General features: G+C 36.8%; 1 protein-coding gene across 1 annotated transcript; it reads left to right on the forward strand.

The window, feature by feature from the left end:
• The first annotated feature begins 3,637 nt into the window (after positions 1–3,637).
• LOC139124829 (galactosylceramide sulfotransferase-like) lies at positions 3,638–26,305 on the forward strand. The gene is made up of 3 exons (XM_070690942.1): positions 3,638–3,697; positions 21,697–21,843; positions 24,488–26,305. Exons 2-3 carry the CDS (start codon positions 21,713–21,715, stop codon positions 25,578–25,580), a joined length of 1,224 nt encoding a protein of 407 aa, XP_070547043.1. The 5' UTR covers positions 3,638–3,697; positions 21,697–21,712; the 3' UTR covers positions 25,581–26,305.
• Positions 26,306–26,583: the final 278 nt, after the last annotated feature.

The following is a 26,583-nucleotide window of genomic DNA, read 5'->3' on the forward strand; positions in this document are numbered from 1 at the left end:
ATTCTAAAAGAGAAGGCTACAGAAAATTACAATGTCGGCGCGAAAAATGTTACAAAACACAGATGACAATGGATACGGCGAAGGTGAACCGGGCAGTGGTTGCCCTTGCAAAGGAATAACAGTTTGATCTGTTCCACGTGATATTCAGAATATATGATTATAAAACCTCGGTAGAAAGCAATTTTATGTTTCACTCAAATTAACACATTGATCAGGGTCTCCTCTATTCATTTTTCACACGAGAAACAAGCATTCTAATTTCATTTGTGCTCCGAAAGCTGATGGGGACACAATAGAGCGCCTGCTTCTCCCGTATTTTCGAACAACATATCTGTCACCCGGGAGAAAAAGTAAAAATATTTGAATATGTTTGACGGGGTAATTGGCCGTCACTGACTGTGACGTTGAGAAAGCAATGCGTTTACTGTTGCAAGGCAAATATATTCCGTTCATACGGTCTGTATGTTTATCATTGCATACGTTTGAGCATAATTATTTTCAACCAAGATTTGAAATCACTACTTTTTTAAACGGTGAGACTTTGACCAGTTCACAACATATGTGTGTGAGTAATAGCAAGTGCTGAAATGAAGTGAACTAGTCAAAATCGACCGGCATACCCGTTGCTGAGATCGGTAATTGATATCATACCATAATATAAAATTGAAATTCTGGTCTCAAAAGAATTTGTTATCTAGCTATAGGATTATATATGGATAATATATATATATATATACACATATATATATAATATATATATATATGTATATACACAAATATATATATATATATATATATATATATATATATATATATATATATATATATATATATATATATATATACACACAAATTACTTCATGTACCGGAATAAAATTAATTGTTAAATTAACTAATTAAATTGTTGAATTAATTAATTCATTACATTCATTAATTTTAATTAATTGATTTGTTAAATTAATTAATTAGTTTCATTTTTTCGGTGATACACATACTAGAACAAATATTCAGCTTTTGAGTTTATCGGAAGGCGCTAGGGGAGATTGCAACATTACATTTTAACAAAGTTCAATTATTTGCTACAATTTATTTAACCAAGTAATGACCTTCAGGTTACCCCAGCTTTTCATGATAATTTAAAAGATGTAAGGATATTGTGAAATCTGACAATTTAAAATAATCAATACGGCAAATGATTAAATATTTGTAAATATTGATATTATGTACACCAATAAAGTTACTAAATCAATTCTGTATGGCTTCCTTCAGTATTTACTTCTTAAATAGCACTGCTTGATTTCCAGTGGTTTATCGACTTACCTGCAGGCCGTTATTACAATTCGCCTGCAGCTCTACGACAGGTGCAGTGTTAGACCTTCTTGGTGAACCTTACAACGATTATACAGGGTGTTATTAATAGTATCCCCTTTAAATGTAAGGTTTGTCTTTGGGGTCGCCCAGTTTCTAATTTCTTCGTCAAATTAGGGGTCACGTCACTTTCTGCTTCTGGGCAATACATTGTGATCCAAAATGCACCGCGGTTGTGGCCATCGTTATCATTGGTAATCCAAGGCTTAACTCGGCTCAAAATATATCCAACCAATGATGGTTGTTCAGATAGTCGTGATATCAAAACAGCAGTAAACGAAAACAAAAACAAAGATTTAAAGAGTCGACGAGGCCATCTGCTTCCTCTATGGTTGTAGGGTTAATCCAAGGGTTTGCAATTTCGATCTGGTAGCAGGTTCTCTAATTTAATTGTTCGTACCTGGTGAGAGAGAATGCCGGCCATTACAAATGAACACTGACATAATAGATGAATTCATGTGTCTTCAAAATTCAAAGACAGAACATTTTTTGTGCCTTTGATAAGAGCTATGGCGTCTATGGGTTTGTGTCTTCATGAAGACGACGCTTCCTCACTGTTGTTGTTATATAAGTCAGATTCAAAGAACTTTCGATACCATATTTTTACAGGATTGAGATCCCCTGTTGCGAAAGGGCAGGCAATCGGACTCATGTCGAGAGATGATGACTTTATGACCCAGACGTGGCCAAGTGTCGGACTCAAAGCCAGACGGATGTTGATTTAGAGACGCGAGCTTTGTGTCCTCATTACGTTATTGGGAGTTTGATTATTCATACCCAGTCCTGTGAATTGGTTGTTAATAATTGAAACGAAAATCAAGCATCTTGGTGGAATTTTGATATCCACATTACGAAGGACTATGAGAGACTAAGGGTCATGACAGCTTTATGAAAATTATTCAGTTTAATAGGACTAGCAGGTTTGTATTCCTCTTCTTTGTACACGCCATCCATCTTGAAGGCATTACATCCGTCGTTTTCCTTCAGTACAAGAAATATGCTCGAATTATCTCGTTATTATATTTTTATACGCTTGTCAGCAGAAATTTTCTTGTTTCTGATGTTTGACTTACTTATCATAGTTAACACACATAATGAGGCTCACAGCACTCTTCGCCTCTCATTACACAAGTATATTGCCATACGTTGCATGGTTCAGAATTAATATGTAACTCAGTAACTACAACTGTATGTAATGTTCCATTTCCGATTCATGCACCGAAATACCAACTGTATGAATACAGTACAGTAGAGACCCTGTCGTATAACACGAATAATCAAAATATACAGTTTAGCAATATACAGAATAGACATCAGTACCACACATCTACCAGTGAGAGGAAGAACACTTTTCGTACGCTATGACAGCCACACGGAACGTCCATTCGATAAAATTGATGGATTCCACTCACCCCGAACACAGTGTCCCTTCCAGATTCCTCTGGTCTTTGGCCGTTTCAAGGGACCATCGGACGATATGCATTTTGTGCTCTCGGGCCTTTCTCATGTATAGATACACATGATAGTCAGAAAGATTGCGCTCTTTACTATTAGTGGAATTCGAAGGAGAAGATTTTTTGACAGTGTATGAGAATGATCAATAGTCGGCCCCTTTCCACCCAAAAACATGAATGTGTGAAGTAAGATATCTAGTTCTTACAAAAATAGAGAAAAGTGTGCAAGAGTCACCCGAGGGAAAATGGAGGTCGGTGAGGGCGTAAACGTACGAGTAAGATGCTAGCGGGATATTGATAACTACCATTGGACATTATATTCTCCAAAGGCGTTACTATGAACACTAACTGTCATCTTTATGATACTTCTGACACTTTGATTTGTGTTACATCGAGTAGTGAAGTTGTCGTACCGTTTTGTTGAATGTTGTTGCCTTCGAGTGCCAAAAGTAATCTCTATATGTACCAAGTCACGCCATTACGCCTTGTCAAGCCATGGCACCTTGTTAACTTTACGTACCGTGTTGTGCAAACGCCCATGACGAACAATTGTGTACTGACGAATTTTCATTTGACATAAAAATGCGTTGTTCAATATTGAACTAATAAGGGATAAAGGCAATATGGAACTTAACTGGTGCGCGGTGCTAAGTTTTTGGAACCGAGAGAAAGATATTCAATGATTCCATTTTACGGCTCATTGGTGGTGACATACCACGTGAGGGATTCCAGAGACACAATTGGCTGAAAAGATTGATATTTCTTGATCATAGCGTGTGTAATCTGAGGAGCTTGAGCCTATCCATACTTATTTCGGACTGGATATATATTGTGCGCGTCGGCAGCAGTTACCATCTCGGAGTTGTCTGCAACAGGTAATTATGTTAATTATAATATTATCAATACAACGCAGATGCGGATAATATGTGGTATAAATCCGGCATGCTTCTCCTGTGATTGTATGTTCGTCGTCGTATCTTATTAATATCTACATATTTTAATCTTCGAAATGCATGTTATTTCATTATGTTGCTGGTCTTCATAACATCGCACAAGCTCAAGAGCATTTACGATCATTCTTGAACAAATGCAAAGTAACACAGACGCATATTTCACTTCAAATCGGACAAGTTATTCGTAATGATTCAATATGGCTGCCGTTTTATGATCGTCGACATATCATCATGCCCTATCGGCTTGTCTGTATTAAAGCCTTGTGGTAAACAAATATCTTTTTGTCTAGAAATATGGAAATTGTACTCTTTTACAATATATTCGGGATCTGGAGAAAAAGTTTACATTGCGAAAGATTTACTGTTGGCAGAAAGGTTGCTCATAAACGTTGTACACACACCCATTGTACATTGTTAAAAATTAACTTGCCTACCTGACAAATGGGGTGTTGCAACCGCTTTAGACGAAGGAATCTTATTTTACAACTACATAGAAATCAGATACCTTCCTCTTCTCCAACACTATAATGTCAATCACATCTTTGTTCCAAAAGTTACTTTGCTGTGGATCCGAATGTAAAACATCCTAGAGCAAGCATATTCCCGCTTATGACAGGGTCATCCATGTGACCTCTTTTTCAGTTTGGTGTAAACATCTTTGCTGAAATTTAGCTTCATTGAACACAACACAAAATTCGTCTATAAGTACAATTAGTACAATATTATATAGGAACTTAATGTCAGAAATAACTAAAGATCTTAGAATGTGTTGTAGCTAGTTTCACGAACAAATAGAAATGTTTTGCAGAGACAGTCATTGCATTTTTCTTAAAGGTATTTCGTAGATCGCTATCTCGAACTGTTGCTGTTGTGAGAAGTCGGATTTACCCATTTCAGTATTATGTAGCTTACCTGCTAGCACCAGTAAAGTTATTTAAGGTAGTTAGAATCGATAGCTTTGCATACTTTATAATCGGAAAGGTGACTAATGTGAAGATTCAAATTTGTTTGAAATCGCAGACCTGCTGGTTTTCAGTAACATTACAAATCACCGGTACTTGCGGGTGGAAATGAAAAGAAATGAATACATGGCATACCGATTCTTCAATGTATAAAACCTTGATAGGGAATACAGATATAGTTATATACAATCACTTCTTAAGATATTATCTTTGTACGGAATAATTTTAGCAAAGTTTAACTTTATAGTGTAGCAACGGCGGGATATTTTTTACAAAATGAAACATCCAGTTCTTACGATGTCTGGAACTCATGGACGCTGGTAAACATGTACAGTTGACTATATAACGATGTTACGATGAGGATTCAAAAGGCAGTCCACAACAGTAGTGTCCACGGTCCACCTAACAACATTATTTTCTTTTACGTTATTTTAAAAAGCAGGCAGAACGCATCTCGAGGGAAAGTATTCAGACTTTAACTACCGTTTGTCGGTTTCATTTGAAGCTTATGGAGTAAACAAGGTTTCCACCTCCTTATTTTTAAAAAAAATGAAAGTTTTCTTTTTCCCATAGAGTTAATACATCGATATCGGCCATATAGAATTTCAAGTTTCAGTTATTTGTTTCATAAGTATCATATTTTGCTCGTTGACAATTGCTTTTATTTCGAACGGAAATGGTTGCAAGGTCCCTTGTACCGAAAGCATTTAAATCTTCCAATTTCTAGGTGCGTACTGCCTTAAATTCATTTGCCGATTTAAACACAATTTCATGTTAGTTGTCTGCTAAGTTGTCTCTGTATAGGTCAAACCCTCGGAATGTCTCCTAAGGCGAGTTTTAGGATACTTTCTTGTAAGAGGTAGGCCGGCCCTCAATACAAATTATACAAAAAACTTTCAGCTGGACTTAATGCCTAAAAATACATAGAGTTCAATACCTGTACCTTAATATAGTTGAACTGAACGTGAACTACAAAAAAGCGGTCATTTATAGAGGTTATTCATTGACTTAAATCCAAGGCATTAACAATACTCCCAGTGACAGTGAAATGTCGATTAAAACAACGAAGTCGTAAATTTGAGAAACAAGTATATATATATATATATATATTATATATATATATATATATATATATATATGTATGAAACAAATTACTTGAAGTACAAAGCAACGGAATCTATTACTTAAGTTTCATGCATCCTGCAGATAGAAGTGAAAGGATTACTAGCTTGACACTCTTACATATATGATTGGGACGAACCATTCTATTTGTAGGTAGTGTTAAAATTTGATAAACATTATTTGTTTTGGTGGCAAAATTTAAAACCAACTCCGAGCGTTTGTTTTACTGTGTAGATTTGTCAACATTGATAATGTGCAGCTTTTCTGATATACAAAGATTACATCGCTTGCTTATGCTAGAGTAGCTCGATGGTTTGTCAATGATTGACAACGAAATGTCAAAGACTTGCTCCTTGCTTCTTAAGTTCCAGACAAACTTTAACAACTCGGTATTGCTTAAAATTTAATGAGGTAAAACAGTCATAATGAGAGAATAAAATTTTGTAAGGAATTATGACGCCTATGATTAGTTTAAGATAAGACGATTCTGACCGCGAACGCTTTTCACAAAAGCTCATTTGCCAGAGAGACATTATCTTTTCCCTTCAGTATGTCTTGTCGCACATACTTAACTCTCCTCATCTTCCGTTCGGAGTAAAGTAAAGTGAACAGGTAAATTGTTTACACAAACAAACACAAAGTCATTTTTGTTTTTTACAATACGTTGGTGTAATTTAAATGTTTAGGGCATAGGTCAAAGATTTCCGTGTGACTTCTGACCAAAGTGGCTACGCCTGACTTGCAGATATTTTATTTTTCAAATGTGACTGTGTTTCCATCTGGCAGATATACTATATCCATATTCCACTCGAAGTTATTTACTAACTGGAAATTCGAGTCAATACTGCAGTAATGCTTCTTAATGAAATTCCTCGTATGCATGGACATCGAGTAATGCAAACGTACTTTTTACACACAACAGTGTTACGCGTGATGCATATTAATATCAGCTCATGCCAATGGTAATACTTCTACCACCAATATTAAATTTACTAGATATTGAAACTACTAAGGAAATAATATTTCATATTCTTATCTCTCATTCTTGTCTATCCAGAGCACGTTCTACTTACAATGCCTGGTATACATCAATATTTCAGTAACCCCCTCTTCTCTTTATAACAGGACATTCCTTTCGGAATGACATATTTAAAGTGTTATTAAAAGGTAGTATGCATCTCGAAAGTGAAAGTTTTCCACTTTTGCTCAAACCTTCCTTAATGAAACTTTCGGCCATTCTCTTACTTAATCAAGAAAAACAATCGGGGGTCACCGTGCAAACTATGTTTCCAAAGAAACAAAAAACCTAAAATTTACCGATATTTAAAATTCAAAATGGCCGCCATCCCTGTGTTAACTCTAAGGAGAAAGAAAAATTCCGATTTTCGAAAAACTAAGCCGGTGAAAAGAGCTTTAAAATGAACCCCCAAAAGTGGTATATAAGCAGAGAACTGTAAAAGTTTAAGATTCCGAATATCTGTCCCCGAGGCGCAATGTACCTTAATAGAGAGATGTAAATAGTCAGCAGGTAAAATTCCTTTAAACTAATGATTGTAAAAACAGCTTGTCCTAAAAAGAAGTGTGCCTGAAAACACAGGTAACTCTATATATATTAATGATGATATTTATGTGTATATTAGTAACATATGTTCATTTTACTCGAGATAAGAGAACGTAATGAGATAAGGTATCTTATTAGAAAAAGTTTGTATTGATTTTCGTATGTATATATGCAACATATGTTCATTTCACACCAAATAAGAAAACGCAATGACATCACTTATCTTATTCGAAAAAAGTTTATATTGACGTTCGTGTGTATATTTGCGACACGTAGAGGGACATATGGTTACAATAGAGGTCTGGAGGACATACAACGTCAACTTCAATGTCTATTCCCACAACATTATTATTTGTAAATGTCACTTTCAGAAACTATGAATGTCATAGACCGTCAAGCGAGCGATATTTGGAAATTGATTTTTAATCCTATTAATAATTACTTTTAAGATTATTTCAGGCGAAATTTTTCAAATCATATCATATACTCTCTTCCAAGAAGTTGCAATGTTTCTCACAAAACAGCTTGCCTTGCTCGGAAAAGATAAGCATACCGCCCGGGAGACTCAATTAGATATGCTTTATGCAAATTAAGGAGATCAAACACACAGACACCAGAGATAGCCGAAGTTCACTTATAGCAACAAACGGACATTAAAATGATAAGACAGTAATATAAATTGGATCTAGAGTTATCTTTTCTAAATACAAATTACCTATGACATACCGATACGCTGGTGTTTCAAATCTTTCAACTGCAGTGTTACGAACGTGAGATCGGCCTTTGCCTGGCTTATCAGCCATCGTTTCTGTACCACCGCATTTATATTACGCCCTAATTGATTTATTGTTGAGAAAGTAAAAAACAACAATATTTATTTAGGCTGTTTTTGATTGTAAAGGATGTTTTTCTAAATGTATTCCTAGCCTCCGGGATATCAACCGGCCACATATTACCGTAAGACGTGCCTTTAATTTGAAATATTTAAAATCTTGCTCATACTTCACCATGAAATCTAGCAACCTTTTTCTTACGAATTAAAACATAAAAATCAGTAGTAACCGTGCACATTTGGGTATCAGAGAAATAAAATATCTTACATTTACCGATATTTGAAATTGCCGCCATCCCTGTGTGCACTGCAAATGGAATAACTTATTTTTACACAGAGTGCTTTAAAATGATCCCCTACAGGCGGATATTTTTTTAAAATTCTGAGTGCCCGAAAATATGTCACTAGGCGCCTTCCATCCTAACTTTAATTTATGAAGGGTCAAAACAAACCATTCATCATAATAAAACTTGATATTATGTTGTTGAAAACCTGTTTTATAGACATCTGGTACAATAAATAATGTACCCTGACCGACGAACCACAGCAAACTCAACCATATGTACTCAAAGCCCCCGTTTTCATGTGTGGAAAAAACATGTTGACCCAACAATAAGGTCTAATTGTAAAGGTTGTGTTTCAATATAAAATTTACACTGTCTTGTCTAATATTTTGAACGCCTTATTTTCATCCCAAAAGTTCATACTGAACTCTCAAATTATGGGCAAATCAAGAGAAATTTACGAAAAAAATTGTTTTTAGGCGCGACTTTCCAAATGCGACGCCTTAAAGCCGCAAGCAGTCCAAAAAAGCAAGGCGTACGGCACTACACAGTGCTGTGTCATGCACTCCAATTTCAAAAGTACCATGCACAACATACATTCTGTCTTCGAAACTTGACATAACAATATCCGTGCATAAGTACACTACTGTCGTTGATCTGTCGTATCCTACTCGCACGGTGATCTAAGGCTCAAAAGTAAAACATAAAGAATCTTTATTTCTTTGACAACGATGCTAACAGAGAAGCTCACTGATGACGATAAAAGCGGCTCTACCGCAAATTACTTCCAAACTTTATACTCTCTCGGCCCAATTATAATTGTATATTCGATCCATCCCATTGTAACAATTCAAGGCCAAAATCAAATAATTTAAACAACTCTAAAAATAATGATTTACATATCTTAAGAATTGATAGTGTTCATTAAAGCTAAACTTCAGAGCATTCTGGTAAATTAATTAACTACTACCCAAAACTTCTTGCGTGTTCATGAAATGTCAGCTCGATATCTTTGTAGATTAGTCAACACTTGGGTTTAATTTACCATCAGCTTTGTGTTTATCATTGTTCAAACTCAGAAAATCAGCCAATGTAAATTTATTGAACTTTGCAACAGTTTTAACATCTTTTCTGAGAAGCAAACTACCTGCATATCACCACACCAGAGAGAAGGAAAATAAACAGCCCTATACTTTAAAGCAACCATTTCAGCAAAATAGATATTTCATTTTAACCATCAAAAGGAATGTTTCGACAGGCTGTGTCCAAATTTTTCCACATAAAAGCTTATATATTGCAGAAACTTGTTTATTGCAGACTAATTTGCAAGAGACCAACATGTAAACATGTAACAGCAATGGCGGTGTCATGAAGCAAGCTTTTACAATGCTCTAGATCGGATTTGCAGGTTTAGCAAATCCCAGATATGTCGTTTTGTCGGAATTAAATGTACATAGCGGTCAGTGCGTTAGGCTTCGAATGCAAAGTGAATGAAGATTTGAGGACCCTACAAACTGCTTCAGCGAGAAATTACCGATGCATCCAATCTATGCCTTTCCTAAATATACAATATTGAATATTGGTATACAATATTGAATAATTAGCCCTCTTGGTTTGAGTTCAAATATCTCAGTTATTTCTTTGACACTACATACAGACAATTTGAAAGTGAGACCAAGACGCCAATATAGAAATAATGCTTGGCCACATAAGTGTAATTTCTAGAATGTGACTTGTGTTGTGCCTGCAGTTATCAGGTTTCCGCGCATATACCGTTAAATTTTAGCCGACACATGGCCAAGATTCACTTCAGCATTAGTTGCCGAATTTTGTTGTCATTTATCATTTAGGAAACACGGTAACCACATATCATGAATAGTTTTGGCCTCTTCTAATCAGGCAGTGTCAACGGGCCAGTTTAAGTGCCTACCCTGCCATACAGTGGATTGGAACTCTGAAATGTTTCTGTCCGACATTTTTTCATGGGGCAATCAGAGAGCACTGAGTAATCCCTCGGAAGATGATTTATATCTTGACCTCCTCCCCCCCCTCCTGTGGTTCGTTGCTGAGTTAAATATTATTTTTAACAGCTCATGGTGACAAAACTTTATACACAATCATAAAATGCTTTACATATTTACTGTCATATATTTTGCGATAATTATTTTAACGAGAAAACAAACGAATATTGACGGTTTGCAACATGTTTACACAGTGCACCAATGTGTAACCATTTTGGAAACATTTCGAGTGTTGCGATTCTGTTGTATGTATGCATGTTTTTTGGCAACGCTTCTCTGCAACTGACTTGAACATTTCAAACTTGTATAGTCGTTCACGCGAGTGAATTCAAAATGGACTAGACATAAAAAATGTTCGCTCATTCCTGATTCTCGGCACTGAGCAAGAGAAACTTGGATTAAAATAAACGTTTACAGGAAACATAGAGTGCATCACGACCATGGTGGTTTAGGTTATTGCCAGACCGTAACAAACCATAACAATGGCACATATTTACATTTACAAACACTTATGGTTAAAATTTCACCAATGGGTCGATTGATTTGATCCAATGCTTTGGTTTGTGCGTGTTGTAATGCGAAAAAGCGATGAATAATGACTCGCGCTGAGGTTGCAGAGGGCAACCGACAACCACAAGAGGTTCACTGCTGTCATGACTTTGTGTCAAGGGCCGCTGCTCGAGGGCAAAGTATATGGCTATAAAGGCTAAACCAGCTGCCGTACACACATACACAAATGTCATTAAAACTTGTGAGAAAATTTTAAAAACTAGCTTTCATAGAAAAACAATTTACTATAAACAGTGAATTGCTACTTTTAACTGAAATTACGTTTTCCTCCTTTGCGCAGCCGCGCAAACCGATGGCTACCCCCCCCTTTTATTATGTTGTGTTGATTATATTTGGATGAAACTGAGACAATATTTCGGTTCTGAGACCCGAGGTTGAAGCTTGGTCTGATATTGAAAACTTCATTCTCTTCTCTTTGTGTGCGATGTGTGATAGCGAGCGTACAAGCGTGTGTGCATCACGAACTCTATAGCTTGTGGAAGGGTCGCAGTCAGAAAAATTGTAACAACTAAGCTGGGTTATTGAACCAATCTTTTTGAGACTGAGGATTTGGCCGTGTGGTTTTTTCTGTGGCTTCTCCGCTAGGTGACTGGGTGCCGTACGTTGTGAGTTTGAACCCGATTGAAACCACCGTATTTTCTGATATACCACTCGTGGTAGTTCATTTTAAAGCTCTTGGTGTCAGAAAACTCAGTACGAGTGTGAATGCGAATTCTACAGTGTGAAGGAGTTGCAGTCAGACAAATTGTAACAACGTAGCTCGGTTACTGAACCACTCTTTTTGAGTGTTGGGATTTGGCCGAGCTGTTCTGTCTGTGGCTTCTCCGTCAGGCGACTTGGTGCCGTATGTTGTGAGTTCGAACCCGTTTGAAACCACCGTATTTATTATCATTGCATGTCATTAAAACATGCAGCTGTGTTGATGAGTAGTGCACTTTCTACTTGTAAGGTTTGGTGACAGGTATAAAGAAAAACTGCTATGTCGACAGGCCGCGGTGACAGCTTTCTGAAAGTCCTGTGCAAGTGACAGCATTATTTACAACGGTCAAAAAATTGTGATAGACATTTACTCATGAGGACATGCATCCATGCAACGACACAATTGGCAGTTCTATGCAGATTATCTTAAAGCTGTGTTGCAGTTGACAAAAGAAGTTATCATGAGAAAAGACGTTTTAATACCCAATAAAGTATCCAATAATTAAAACGAATTTTCTTTATAGCGGTTTAAAAAAATTAAATAGTCAGCACCCGACGTAACACTATGGTCTACGACGATTCCTGACTCTAAACCGACTCTGTTCTATGTGTCTGTTGTTGGAGCTGGTTACACCAATGAATGGAGTATATAGGAAACAAGGCTTACTCTAGACAATTCGATAACGACCGTAATCTTTTCCTGAAGAGGACAAGAGCAAGTCAAAAAATGTTCTAAATCATTATATAAGATATCAGAATAATCAATAATTTCTTTTGATAGGCTAATTGCTGTTATAAAAATATCGTCATCGAGAAATGTCTGAATGTCTCTTTGAATGCACCTTTTACATTGCTGGACCAAAATGAGCTGCAGTAACTTTGCATAATCTTGAAAATCTTTCTCTGAAAAACACCAACGGTCAAACAGTTGTTCCTTTCTCAGAGCAAATTCAACATAAGTTTGATCCTTTTCTTTCTCGCAGCCTCTTAATTTCTGACGATAAGCTTCCAGCTCCAATTTATAGCCCTGGAGAATTAATTCCTTTACAGAATCATGATGTGAAGCCTGTGCTACTGACAATAAATGTAAATCTCTCTGGCTTTACCCACCAAAGCAACCTGCAAAAGCACAGACCAGAACTTCCTAGGCCAATCCGAACTACGTGTAATTTTTCTAAAAATGGAGTTAAGATTTGTCAACATCCTTTTCTTGAAAGGAGGAATCAACCTGAAACGTTTAGAGATGTCAAACTTATCTGAAGTGATTTTTTCCTTTCACTGTCAAGCTCTATACGTTTCAATTGTATCTGAAATTGATGTTCTTTGTATTTATCTTTCAATTGCAATTTCTTAAGTGCCAAATCTGCCTGTATTTCTAATTCTAATTTTTTGAGGTCGAAGGCAGATTCTGGCTCATAATCTTTCAAGGTGGTTTCCTCAAATTGGCGTTTACTAACTAAATGTTCTACAATATTGTACTATATTTCCCTTTTACACATAAATCTTTTAACTTCCATTTTAAGAAATAAGACAAATTTAATTAGTTCGTCTTTTCTGAGAGAATCAAACGTGTCCTGATCAAGGTCTTCCATAAATTAGTCTAGTTTGAATTCTACCATGACAAAGAATTGCTGAGTACACAATAGTTCAAAATCCTATGGGGCAAAAGCTTGCAAAATGTTGTCAAGCCTCCAATTTCTGTTACATCAGAAAAAACGGTGAAGTTCACGATTTTCTTTACAATAAAATTTATTAAAATTAAAGATACAAGCAGCATTTGTGGAGCCCAAGCGGTTAACACGGTTTCATGTTCTTGCACTGATGAAATTATGTGCAAAATTTGAGCTTGGAAAAGTCTTTTTGTTCTTGTAAAGAAGGATTTTGAACTAAGAATGATATGAGTAAAATTTCACTTCAATCAGTGTGTAGGTTCTGGAGAACAAGATTTTTAAATATTAAATTGCTTTTTCCGGAAAATCCAATATGGTGGCCAAACTACATAGTCGAATCCAAATGTCTCTTGCAAACTTGAAAGTGCTCATACTAAGGATAATACGTGTAAAATTTCAAATCAATAGGTGTTTTAGTGCTTGAGAAGAAAATTATTAAAGATTAAATTGGTATTTTTCGCAAAATGCAATATGGAGGCCAAACCACGTTACCGATCGGAACGCATTCACAAACTTACATAAGGATGGCATGAGTATAATTTAAGTTTCATTGATATGTTGGTTCTTCAGAAGATGATTTTTAAAGATTGAATTATGATTTTTTGCAAAATCCAATATGGTGGCCAAACAACGGGACCAATCCAAATGCCTCTTGCAAACTTGAAAGCGCTCACACTAAGGATAATACAAGTAAAATTTCAGTCCAGTTGGTGGTTTGGTTCTGGAGAAGGAGATTTTTAAAGATGAAAGTGCGATTTTCGCAAAATCCAATATTGCTGCCAAAACCACATGACCGAGCCCAATACCTCTAGCAAACTTGAAAGTGCTCCTCTAACTAAGGATAACACAAGTAAAATTTCAGCTCAATCGGTGTGTGGATTCTTGAGAAGAAGAGTTTTAATGATTAAATTGCGATTTTTGCAAAATCCAATATTGCGGCCAAACTACGAGAAAGATCCAAATGCATTTTTAAAAATTTAAAAGTGCTTACCCTAGTGATAATAGAAGTGAAATTTCAGTTCAATCGGTGTTTCGGTTCGGGAGAAGAAGAATTTTAAAAATTAAATCCGGATTTTTGTAAAATCCAATATGGTGGACAAACCCCGTGAACGATCCAAATGTCTTTCACAAACTTGAAAGAGATCATATTGAAGATGATACATGTAAAATTTCAGTTAAGTCGGTGTGTTGGTTCTTGAGGAGACGATTTTTAATAATTAAAATGGTATTTTCGAAAATCCAATATGGCGGCCAAGGTCACGTGGCCGCAAGCGACTTTATTTGCAAATTCTTAAGACCTTTAGAAATTCTTGCTATGCAAGAAATTTCGAATCGTCTTGACCCCAGGTCATCTGGAGAAGCCATTTTTAGGTTATTGGAAAATCCGATATGGCCACCCGGTCATGTGACCAATTAACATTTTTAGGATAATATGCACGTGTACTTATATGTACCTATTAGCCCTGCAAGTTGGAGAAGTTTACAATCAGCGTTTGTTTAGATTAAGAGTGACAAAAAATTACGGAAGAAGAAGAAGATGAAGAGGAAGGAGGGGAGAAGAATATTGAACTCAAGTAAAACCAATAGGGGCCTAAGCCGCAAGGCTTGGGCCCCTAATAAAATCTAATCTCTAACTCACGTGATAAAGTACAAACTGTCAAAGTTTACAGGCTAGTTATCTCAGCTTGGACAGCACAAAGGGCGAAAGTTGAGTCGGACAGACTGATGAGGGAGAAATCATATGGCTTGCAGGCTTGAGGTTGATCCGAGCACAGCATGAGTTTGAAGGTCTTGAAAGGACTTGAAATTAACTCTGCTGAAGAGATTCCAGCGTCTCTCTGAAAATATGGACCGTCCTCGTGTTTATTCGTGAATGATTATATATAAGATATCAGAACTATCTAGAATTTCTGTTGATATGCTAATTGCTGTTCTAAAAATGTCTTCACTTGTAATAAACATGAAATTCAAAAAAGTTCTGAACATGACTAATTGAGTGTAAGGTCATTGGGGAGAATGACCTTAAATGGCTTTCAGAGTGTTCTTGACCGATTTAACTCAGGCCATGAGTGGGGTTAAATGACCTTAAAAAACACCCCCTCTTCAAATTAAATATGTGAAAAAATATACTCTAAATACGACAGAGCTAGTCTGCAATCAAAGTGTCTCTGCCCTTGATATGTCTGGTACAAGGCTAAACTCCTGTAACATTAAACTCTTTCTTAACAATCTGTGATATTTGCCTTTTAATTTCTGCAGAAAATCAAAAGGGTTGGGATCAATATAAACCACTGTAGGCTAATTGGAAGAAGTAACATAACCTTTAAAGTGCTGTAAAGCAGTTTCAAAGAAAAACTCTTTCTCAATTCTAGATAAGTTTTTCTGCGATTTGTTAAATCTGCGTGAAAAATAGCAGACAAGATGATATACTTCATGACTATCATCTTGCAATAGAGCAGCACCACATCACTAGCATCTACAAATAATTTGAATGGCAAACTGAAATATGCTGCAGACAAGACTGGAACACCTTGAAGTATGGCTTTATATCAGTGTATCAAATGTCTGTTGGCATTGTTCTGAGAAAAAAGAACTTTACTTGCCTTTTAAGTTAGTCAAACGCTCATTAACAGTGGATAAATTTGGAAAAAAAAAATCCGTTAGTAACCAGCCATACCGAGAAAGCGCACTAGTTGTCTCTTGCAATTTGGTATAGGAAAACTTGAAATGGCACTGCTTTTGGTATCAACAGGTTTTACCTCACTCTGTCCTACTCTATGTCTAAGTCAAATCATCCTTGCCGAACCAACCTCAAATTTGGCGAGGTTGACAGTAAACATTGCTTTGTTCAGTTTCTCAAAAAACTCCTTCTTGAGTTTGATGTGTTCATCCCAGGTGTCGCTGTACGGAACAATATCGTCGACGTAAGCTTCGCACCCTTCTAATCCGGATATGAAGTCGTTTATCATCTGTTAGAATGTGGATGGCGAGTTCTTAATTCAAAATGGCATTACCTTGTACCGGAATAATCCATCAGGTGTAACAAAGGTGGATATTTCACCAGCACAATCGGTCAAAGAGACTTGCAAGAGTCCCTTGGGTAGATCGAATTTTGTCACATACGTGACTTTTCCCACTCGATCGGTGCGATCATCAATCCTTGGGATTGGGAGAGTGTTTGTCTTTGTAACAGGGTTCACTTTCCTGTTGTCAGTACACATATGGTAGCTTCCAGCAGGATTTTGTACAAGTATGCATAGTGAACTCCAGTTACTGTTATTAGGTTCGATAAAGTCATTGTCCAGCAGATATTTGACTTCTTCTTGGAGGCATTTACTTTCATTGAATTCAGTCTATATGGATGCCAATCACAGGCTTACTGTAGCCGACATCAACGCCGTGATAAATCATGTTTGTTTTTGTTTAACATTTCGGAACAACTGTTCATATTTGTAACTTAGTTCTTCCATCTTTTGTTGTTGTGAAGGCTTTAGGTCAATCTGATTAAAATCAGATGGAGAGTACGGCGACGTCGCTACTTGTGTGGTATTCTCTTGTTGTCACCTCTCACTACATCTGACCAACTCCCATAGAAGGTAGCGTTCAAATCTCGAGCTCTGGCCAGAACAGCCAACCTATCAGAAGGCTCCTTACAGAAAACAATAAGTATGACTCGCATGCATATGCATGGAGAAGATCGACGCACCGAGCCATCCAAGCAGTTGTCAACACAGGCACACGGTGAATCATCTGTCTGTAATTTTAATGTTGAAACATGCCTTTTATTAATAACTGTACAAACGGAAATCATGTGGACAGCCCTGCGTACGATGTTGTATCTTCCCGGCGTAATACGGCCTCCCATCACAGCCCTTCTGACTCTCATAGGAATACACGATCACATCGGTCCCTATTTGGACCGCGCACAAAAAGCTACCTTTTTTAACTACTTTTGGCCTAATAACTCATTAGATAACGCCATTAGATACATTATTGCGAGATATGGTCAGTCCCTGAACACCTGACCGACGTGAATTGCTGGTAAACTATCAACGGTTTGGGACGAGGGCAATTTTTTGAATACAAGAGAGGTCGGCCAGTTACCGCCAGTTGCGAGCTTGGCCAGTGGGAGAACTTAGCCAGTTATGAGCTCGGCTAGCTGGAGACGTCAGCCACTAGGCGAACTCGGCCAATAGGAGTATCATGATGAGACTACAGTTTTCTTCTATTTTCTAGGTCTCGCCAAAGTTATAATGTGAAAGCGATTTCAATGTCATTAATGAGCGCGATGTCTGTAAACTTCTTTCCACCATGGACGCCATGGGGTACCTCCTTGCTTTACCGCCAACTACAAGATGACATGGGCCGCACAGTGTGGTACATCTTGTTTTGCTTTCCATTAAAAAAAACTTTTAACCTTCGATTTACTACCGTCAAACCATAACATAAAATGTTATTCATCCAAAGTTAATAAGTCATTGTGTGTTTCTGTCAATATGTACTTCTCGATAGTACGCCCTACACGCGATCTGCAGACCAATGTATTTTTCAGAGTGCATTGTCTTCTCGTTGTTTTGTGAATGTTCAAAAAAAATAACATCAAAAAATTAAAATTAGCATGCATATAAAAGCATCTGTTGACTGTGAAGAGAAATTGTAGGCAATCATATGTAAGTGGCCGATCTCTCCCACTAGCAGAGTTGGTCGGCGCGGACAATGGCCGAGCTGTCAACCGGCCGACCTTTCTGGTTCAAATTTTTTTTGCAGACTGTGAGTGAGCGATTGAGTGACTTGGGTAGGCATACATCAGAATTGAGCAGATTTTTGCCGAAAGTAGAAAAGGTAGTTTTTCGCGCGCGATCCAAATCGGGTTTGCGGTCGCCGTGTATTCCGCCTATCAGCACGGATGTAGTGGGAGCTCAGGCCATATATACGCCGGGAACAAACAGCATTGTACGCAGGGCTACTACTTTTGAGACATGAGTAAGCAGCGCCCAGTGAACGACTTTGTCTGCTCAGCTCTACTATTACTTATACACTCCAGTACAATGTGTACAAGACAGCCGAGCGGCCACAAATTTCTAGACTGAAATTTGAAAGTGCATCGTGTTGTGTACTTGTTGCTGCAGATTTGAACAACAATCAAATGTTTTACATGGATAAATGCAAGGGAACCTGCCATCGCATCGACACACTCGACCTCGCGATTGCATAACTTGCCAGCTTTGAATTTAAGGTATTTTCACTCAAGTCATTTTCACTATTACTACATCCATAGTGGTCTGAACTGACTACACTGACAGGTTGTGTTACAGTAGGGTTATTGCTATCTTAATATTGCATAAGCATATTTATGTGGCATAACTGTTTTTGTTTACGCCTGTCGGGAGTTATTAAGATGTAATTTCAGATCGCTTAATTCCCTAGCAATTAGATTAGGACAGAAGTAACGGCCAGGGAGAGGTTTGCCAGGAACAGGAAGAAGAACAAGAACATTTTGACCAGGTTCAAACTACCGTTTTAAGGTGTTTTCATCGTGTTTGGCTTTCATTGACTGCTGAGATGATTCAAGATTTTCTCTGGCTAATTCACATGCCTTTGTAAGTTCTGTACGAAATTCTGGTACATATTGTCTGATGAGAATTTCTCTTTAAAGAGCGTAAGTGGTCGGCAGACTGTATTAAGTTAAAATAGGCTAAAACTAAAAAAACTCTTGAAATGACTCTCTAAGCAAAGAGAAAGCAAAGAGGATAAAATTAATCCTTTGTCCCACTGCATCTAAGTGTCAAAACGGTAGGTCCTGATCATATTTTTTAGTCTGATAAAATTGCTCAAGAGCACCGTGACTTTCTGGATGGTAGGCAGAGGACATATACTGTTTAATGCCTAGCTGATACATGACTTGTTGAAAAAATCCAGATATAAGTTGGAACCTTGATTGGACTTGACACATTTAGGAAGGCCAAATAAAGTGAAAAAATTGACTAAAGCTTTCACCATAGTCATTTCCATTATATTTCTCAGTGGCATGGCTTCTGGGAGCCGAGTATATATACACATTATTGTCAACATGAACTCTTTTCCTGATCTAGTTTTTTGTAGAGTCCCAACACAGTCTATAAGTATCCTATACCGAATGGTTCTTGAAATGCAGGAATTGGCTGAAAAGAGGCCGTTGGAATGGTCTGATTCGTACAGAAATGTGCTAAATCATTCTGGAGATTATGCCCATAAAATGACAAAGGATTTTAAAATACGACTACCCGACTCCTAAACGACAAGCCCATGGGTTTCATGGGCAAAGAGCAATATTTCAGCACGATAGGACTTAGGACTTTTGAAAATACTATTTGATGTTTTAATGCCAAACCGTCATAAACAAAGACTTCTAGGGGTCTCACTTTACGCATGACAATACCAGACTTTGTATGATTAATAGCAAACAATACTATCTGAATTTTCAACTTCGTCAACAACCCTGTCAAACAACCCAAAATATCTGGGTTCTTGTGTTGTTCTTTTATAAGATTTGATATAGAAAATGTCTGACCTTGGACAGCAGAGGTTTTACTTGAGGTTTCAAATTTATTACGGACATATGATTGATCCGCATAAAACATCTGACTGAGAAAGTTGACATCTCTGACGTCATTGTTGAGAAGATTTTGATTTTGAGGATCTCTTTTGACATGGCTTGAGTAACAGCACATGCAAGATACAATCAGGAATTTCCTCCTTAATTGGCTCTGTATCCTGTTTTAAACTAGGCTTATCGGTTACAAATGGATTTGTAATGACCTTGATTAATTTTATCCTCTTTGCTCTCTCCAAGAAGGTGAATCCATTCGAAAAGCAAAAAGGCCTAAACCTTATGTCACAGGTCCGGAAACAAAGTCCGAAGACAAATATTCATTATGGAGAGAAACAGGAATGTAGTCACTACAATCTACCCCCTTAATAAGAACTTTTGAACCTGAAAATTACTTTTCACACAAAGGCAGGGTATCTGTCAACAAAAGAGACTTGAAAGCCCCGGTATCTCTTTAATTTTGATCGGGGTAGCAATCGACAAATCACTAAAAAGTGACACTAAACCACTGTGAATAAATGGTTCAAAAATACTAATAATAATGTCTTGAGAAGGATTAACATTGACCTCATTGATTAGGGATGAGAAAGGTTTAATGTCAGATAATGTGTCACACACATTGATGGTGAAGTAATAAAGCCGGTGGCCTTAGATCCACTTTGACCACTCTGACCTTCACGTTTCCTTTCAATTTGAGACAATCTGAATTAAGTGGTCGTGTTTCTTACAATAATGACAAGAAAGTGTAATAACTTTGCCAGAAGGAGATTGAGACTTGGGATATGATGATGTAGGAGTGTTACTTGAACTTCGTGAACTGTTGTCATATGTTTTACTACTGTCCTTTGAGAAATTCTTATAGGAAAAGGTCGAGTTAAATTTCCCTGCAGTGTTTTAGTATGAAAAGGACTGGGATGGTTTGCTGACAAATAAAGTTTTGTGAGTCATTGAATAATCAGCGGTCAAAACGTGCAACAGCCTCTAATGAATCTGCCCTTTGTTCATTGAGGAATATCTTAATGTCATTTTGAATCACTGAGATCCAAAAGCCCCTCATTTTGTACAATAATAGCGACCAAACGTTTTGCCACACATACGCGAACTACGCATTCAGAGGTCAAATCCACCTTCCACGTCATGTTAAAAATCACTTAATTTCGTCGCTACATAGGTAAATATTTATGAAAGAGTTGCCCTTTCCATTATGATATTTTTGGCAAGAATTTCACAAAGGAATTTCAAAAATACCTAACTGATAATAGTCATATGCAAAAAAGGTGAAAGCACAGCCAACAGCCAAACGATCGTTAACTCGTCATTTCATAAAACTAAGAAGAAAACTCAAAAAAGTAAATAAAAGAGTTTTAGTTAACCTTCATAAGTTTTTCAGATGTACGTACATGTACATACATACATACGTACGTACGTACGTACGTACGTACGCTACATACATACATACATACATACATACATACCTACATACATACATACATACATACATACATACATACATACATACTGCCGGGGTATATAGAGGTTATATGCAAACTCAAGAATTTTTAGCCAACTAAATTATTATTGAATATTGATCCCTTTTTAACGTTTCTGTAGGAAAACCTGAATCAACATGGATTTTACAGTAAAGACGTGTTTTATATGCGTTATCTTGATATCACTTACTACGAGCATATACCATATTGCCAGATTGAACTTCTCTTCGATCCATTCCAGAGTCACATTTGAGAAAAACTATGGCTGGTAAGTAGCATGTTTTACACTTACTAGCTGTGTGGATGACAACCTATCGTATCTATGGTTTATGTATTGTCAAATCATCCACTACAGGTTAAGATATATTTATTTATTAGAGTAAAAGACCCTAAACTAACAAACGGTGTAAGTGGGAAACCATGGAACAAAGGAGTTCTTTGATTGGTGAGCAAATGCAGAGAAAAGTGGTACGTTCTGGGATAGAAACCAGTTTAAACCAGCTTCAACTGGATTGAATCAGTTGAAAAATTGTGTTTGTGCAGCTGACGTTGGAGCAACATTTGTGTATCTGCATTGTGTGCTATTACTAGGCAGTTCACTACACAATTAACACCAAGGGTTCTGTCAAGGCGTTACAATGTCAAAGATAGCAAAATAATGCCGCACATGGGGAGTATGTATGAAATATAATTCTATCTACTATTCATTATAAACATAGCAAGTCACTTTGAACTTGAATTTTAATCGAAGAGCTTTAGGCTGCGTTCACTAAAACCGTTGAGGTGAACCTGGAGGAATTCAGGGGGATTCATAAATTTTGGGGTAGTGGATTAGGGACTTGGAAGTTTTGCACTGCCTATGGGGACCTGAAAATGTTTTTAGTCCCCTTTTACCTTCACAATTGAATGCTAAGGTTTTTCAGGTAATTTCATGAAAAATGAATAACATTTTAATGTCATCCAATTGTTCTAATGTTAGTTAAAATTAAACAAATTCTAGAACTCTAGAATTCTAGAATTCATTTCGTAACATTTCATGACATTGATCTCCAAAAAATTTAAACATGTAAGATTTTCCTAATTAAAAAAAATTGTATGGAAGACCAGAAAACTTAAAAGTTGTCCAGGCTCCTTGAGTTCTGGCAAATGAAAATAATCAAATATTAAAGAAAAAGATGGGGTCACCATTCTAAGTTTTCCAAATTTTCATATTCTCATCGTAAATTTAAAGAAAAGTAAAACTTTGAACAATTAAGACTCTACACGAAAAATGTTTGACTGAACGGAATTATTTATTTCCCACAAAATTTGCCATTATTATACCAAAAATTGTAGAGATTGAAACGTTTATTTTATGGAATATTTTAACCTTCCAGTTTTGTCAATTTTGAGCAGCATCTAAGTCATATATGTCTCGTATCTTTGAAAAAAATGCTTTTTGGTAGGTCACTGTGTTCAGTTTTTCACTATGGCAAGTTGACAAGATGTAGCTAGGAATTCATTATCTCATTTTGTGTGCTCTTCAGCAGGTGCCATTGACCTGGCCAGTGTTGGATTAATTCAACTCGGCTTAGACTGATAAATCCAAAAAATCCACTGATGCTCTTAAATATGAATGAATTTAATGACTTGCTTTATGGAGATAAGGCTCTATAAACTACTTATAACAGGTAGTGTCGAATATCTGCGAGTCGAACTGCCCAATGAATGTCTATTGTCTCTTTGTGTTCATTGTCAATAAGTATGCTGCTATATGATAATTGATAATGACTCGAAAACGTTTGATCATATACAAGCTTTTCATCAGAAGCCGGAAAGTTTGCATGGCTCGCGAGGTCATTTTTCCAGCTGTAAAATCTCAAAAGTTGCAAAAAAAGAATGACTGAAAAAAGAAAAATCTTACTCTGACTTTTGGTCAACGATATCGTCTACAGAAATGTTTAAAGCATGTAGGACTTTGCAAATGACACGATAAGATCGCAGATACAAAGAGTGATAAAGTCTGCAGTGACGCATTACACAATTGCGCTGGATTACGAACACCATGGTCGCCGTGCGTACATGTTACACAGCCATGCGAAACTGTATGCAAACTCTGCCAAAGGCAAATCCATTGTCAATGACGCTATGAAACGCTTATCTGATTGGTTAGTCATAGCTACGTCTTTTGTGTATGGCCGTCTCATTTGCTAGAAAGTATCTGACTTACATATACATACAAACCATAATGGCGTCGAGCTATCTATCATTCAGTATGGGCCAGCGATCTTTGTTTGATTTTGGCGTGAAAAGAAAATCTCGGGAAAAAAGGTAGAGCTCCTTTGGAGAATACTTTTCAACGATGCAAGTATACGTATAATGAAACGGCAAGTTGAACGCGTACAAATGTGGTTGTGGATAGAATTGAAAAACGAAAACCGCCAGATGTTTATTGCACGCTTTTCCCAACATTCTGTTTCCTATGTGTATTTTTGGACGGTCCGAAATGTGATCGCAATCGATCAGTCATTGCTGTTTTCTGATATCATTTTAAACAAACGAATTTAGATTTAGATTAGTCTTTAGATTATTGCATTTTCCAAGTTGCCATGGGTTTTGAATGATGAAACAAAGTTGCGAACGCGTCAACTCCGAACCGCACGCAGCTACAACGCCCATGAAACTATCGAGTCTAGACGTGGTAGCCATGGTGACAGAAATATTTTGACACCGATTTGTTTTGATGATATTTCATTGTATACAGTCTGAAGAGAAAACGCTTTTGTGCATTTACGGTGTCTATACAGCAATGGGTTAATAAGTGTTCAAATTTCACTGTTGTTTGTTGAAAAACAAAAAAGCTTTATCAGTGAAACGTTTGTGATGTGAATGGCATTCTATATTCCAACCATGATCATTTTCCCTTATTTCAGGCTTATCCCGTTCGTAGTAAGGAACAGCTCAGGAGCACTCAAGGGGAGAAGTATTTTGTGTCGAGAAAGAACACAAATTGTATTCATCAAAACTCACAAAACAGCCAGTTCAACAACCAATTCTATCATTCAGCGATTTGGGTACAACCGTGGATTGGCATTTGCCCTGCCAAAGAAAGGTCACATATTCACCGAGAGATATCTTTTCTCACGCAAACTTCTACTGCATCAAAGACCACCGGAAAATAGAACCACCCATTTCAACATCATAGCGAGCCATTTGAGATACAACAGACCGGAGCTTGATCAAGTTGTACCGAATGCAACCTACATAACCATATTGCGCAATCCTATACAAAGATTTGAGTCGGCATTTGGTTACTACAATTTCGCGCGAACCTTTAAGCTTACCAATAGTAAAACACCACTGGAAGACTTTATGAAAAATGCGGACAAATATTTTAACAAATCAAAAGGGGGTTCGAATGGACTGTTGAGAAATGGTATGTCTTCCAGTTTTGGATTTGATCATCGTTTTGACGACAACGATTCCGCGATTAATGAAATGATTGAAAAGCTAGACAAAGAACTCGATTTAGTAATGATATCCGATTACTATGAGGAATCTCTTGTTTTGTTGAAGAGACTTTTATGCTGGGGAATGGATGATATATTATACATTAGCAAAGGTATAAGGAGTAAGAACCGGCGATACGATATGTCTCAATCCCTTGCACAGAAGATTATAAAGTGGAATAAAGCAGACGTTAAGCTGTTTAATCATTTCAATTCCACGTTTTGGAAGAGAGTGAACAGCTACGGGAAACACTTCTATGAAGATTTAAGTGAGTTTCGCACACGTCTGCAACAGTTCCATGAAGAATGTGTCGACACAAACAAAACAAAAAGAATTCAGGGCCGGGAAGATGGAATTGTCATGAAGACTAATACAAGCATTCAATGTAAGCTAGCTTTCAAACGTGACACAGAATTCCACACGATTCTTAGAAACGAGGCAATTGAAAAATACAATATCACTGTGAAAAAAACAACAAACACTTCAGCACCGATTGGAAACATGACCAAAGTTTAGCAAACAAAACATGTTTGTGCGTTGTGTGAATTCCGCGATCCTCATTTCGGAGATTTGTATCCTGATGTCATTTTCGCTGCATTTCGCTGCTCACAATCGAGGGAGCAAATGACGCATTATGTTTGACTGTTGACATGTTTGTGATGATGTGCTGATTAAAAATCTCAAGAACAACTCTAATCGTATCAAAATATGCATTGGCTAGAACATTTTCGTGGATGGTGTTTGTACAATTAAACAGCTATCGATCTAAACTTTTGGATTGTGTTTCCAAATGGAAGTATCGTTGTAGAAATTTCAATCCTACTTCAAGATGTCTACTGTATAGTGCCCTTTCGACTGCTATGTCCAAAACAGATACCTGAATACGCCAAAACCAATTTTATTACTCGTTGATAAAACAACAGTATAATAAAAAGATACATTAAAACATCTTTGTTTTTCAATACGATCAATATAGCTTAGAGGTGTTCATTCTCTTATTATTACTGTCTTGAGTCATTATTCAGATTTAGATGTCATTCAGATGTCATTTAGATATGACAGACAGATGTAAAGCAATATGATTATCAGTAAAATCCAATGCTGTTGCCAGTGTGGTAATCGTTTTTTTTATTTCACATCCTTTTACTCAGATACGCATCAGCTATTTTTTTAAGTTTATACAAAGACAATGTACTATGGACTCTGTGTGCACTTCAATGTGTTTTTGATATGATTAAAATAAGGTTGCCAGAAGAAAATTGTATAATGGTTTTGGTCAGTTTATAGCGAATAATTCATTCATGAAATATTCTGGAACGAATGTCTTTCACTGATAACAGGGGCGGCATCGACGAACTGTGATTTACACGTGTATAAAAGAATTTAGTAGTTTGTCGGCGATGTAATTTGAAATTTATGTTTATTTTGGGAATATGAAAAATAACAGTGCCAGGTATTTCACCTTAGAGTCATAGTTTTCTCTGCACATGATGATGGTACATGTCCGGTCGTATATATT

This window comes from Ptychodera flava (assembly GCF_041260155.1).
Source record: "Ptychodera flava strain L36383 chromosome 23 unlocalized genomic scaffold, AS_Pfla_20210202 Scaffold_24__1_contigs__length_23054250_pilon, whole genome shotgun sequence".
Taxonomy (NCBI): domain Eukaryota; kingdom Metazoa; phylum Hemichordata; class Enteropneusta; family Ptychoderidae; genus Ptychodera; species Ptychodera flava.

Excerpts from the sequence above, each read along its gene's own strand:
- LOC139124829 (XM_070690942.1), top strand. The coding sequence starts at position 21,713 with ATGGATTTTACAGTAAAGACGTGTTTTATATGCGTTATCTTGATATCA. Across the intron at positions 21,844-24,487 it reads TTTGAGAAAAACTATGGCTG|GCTTATCCCGTTCGTAGTAA; the intron begins GTAAGTAGCATG and ends CCCTTATTTCAG.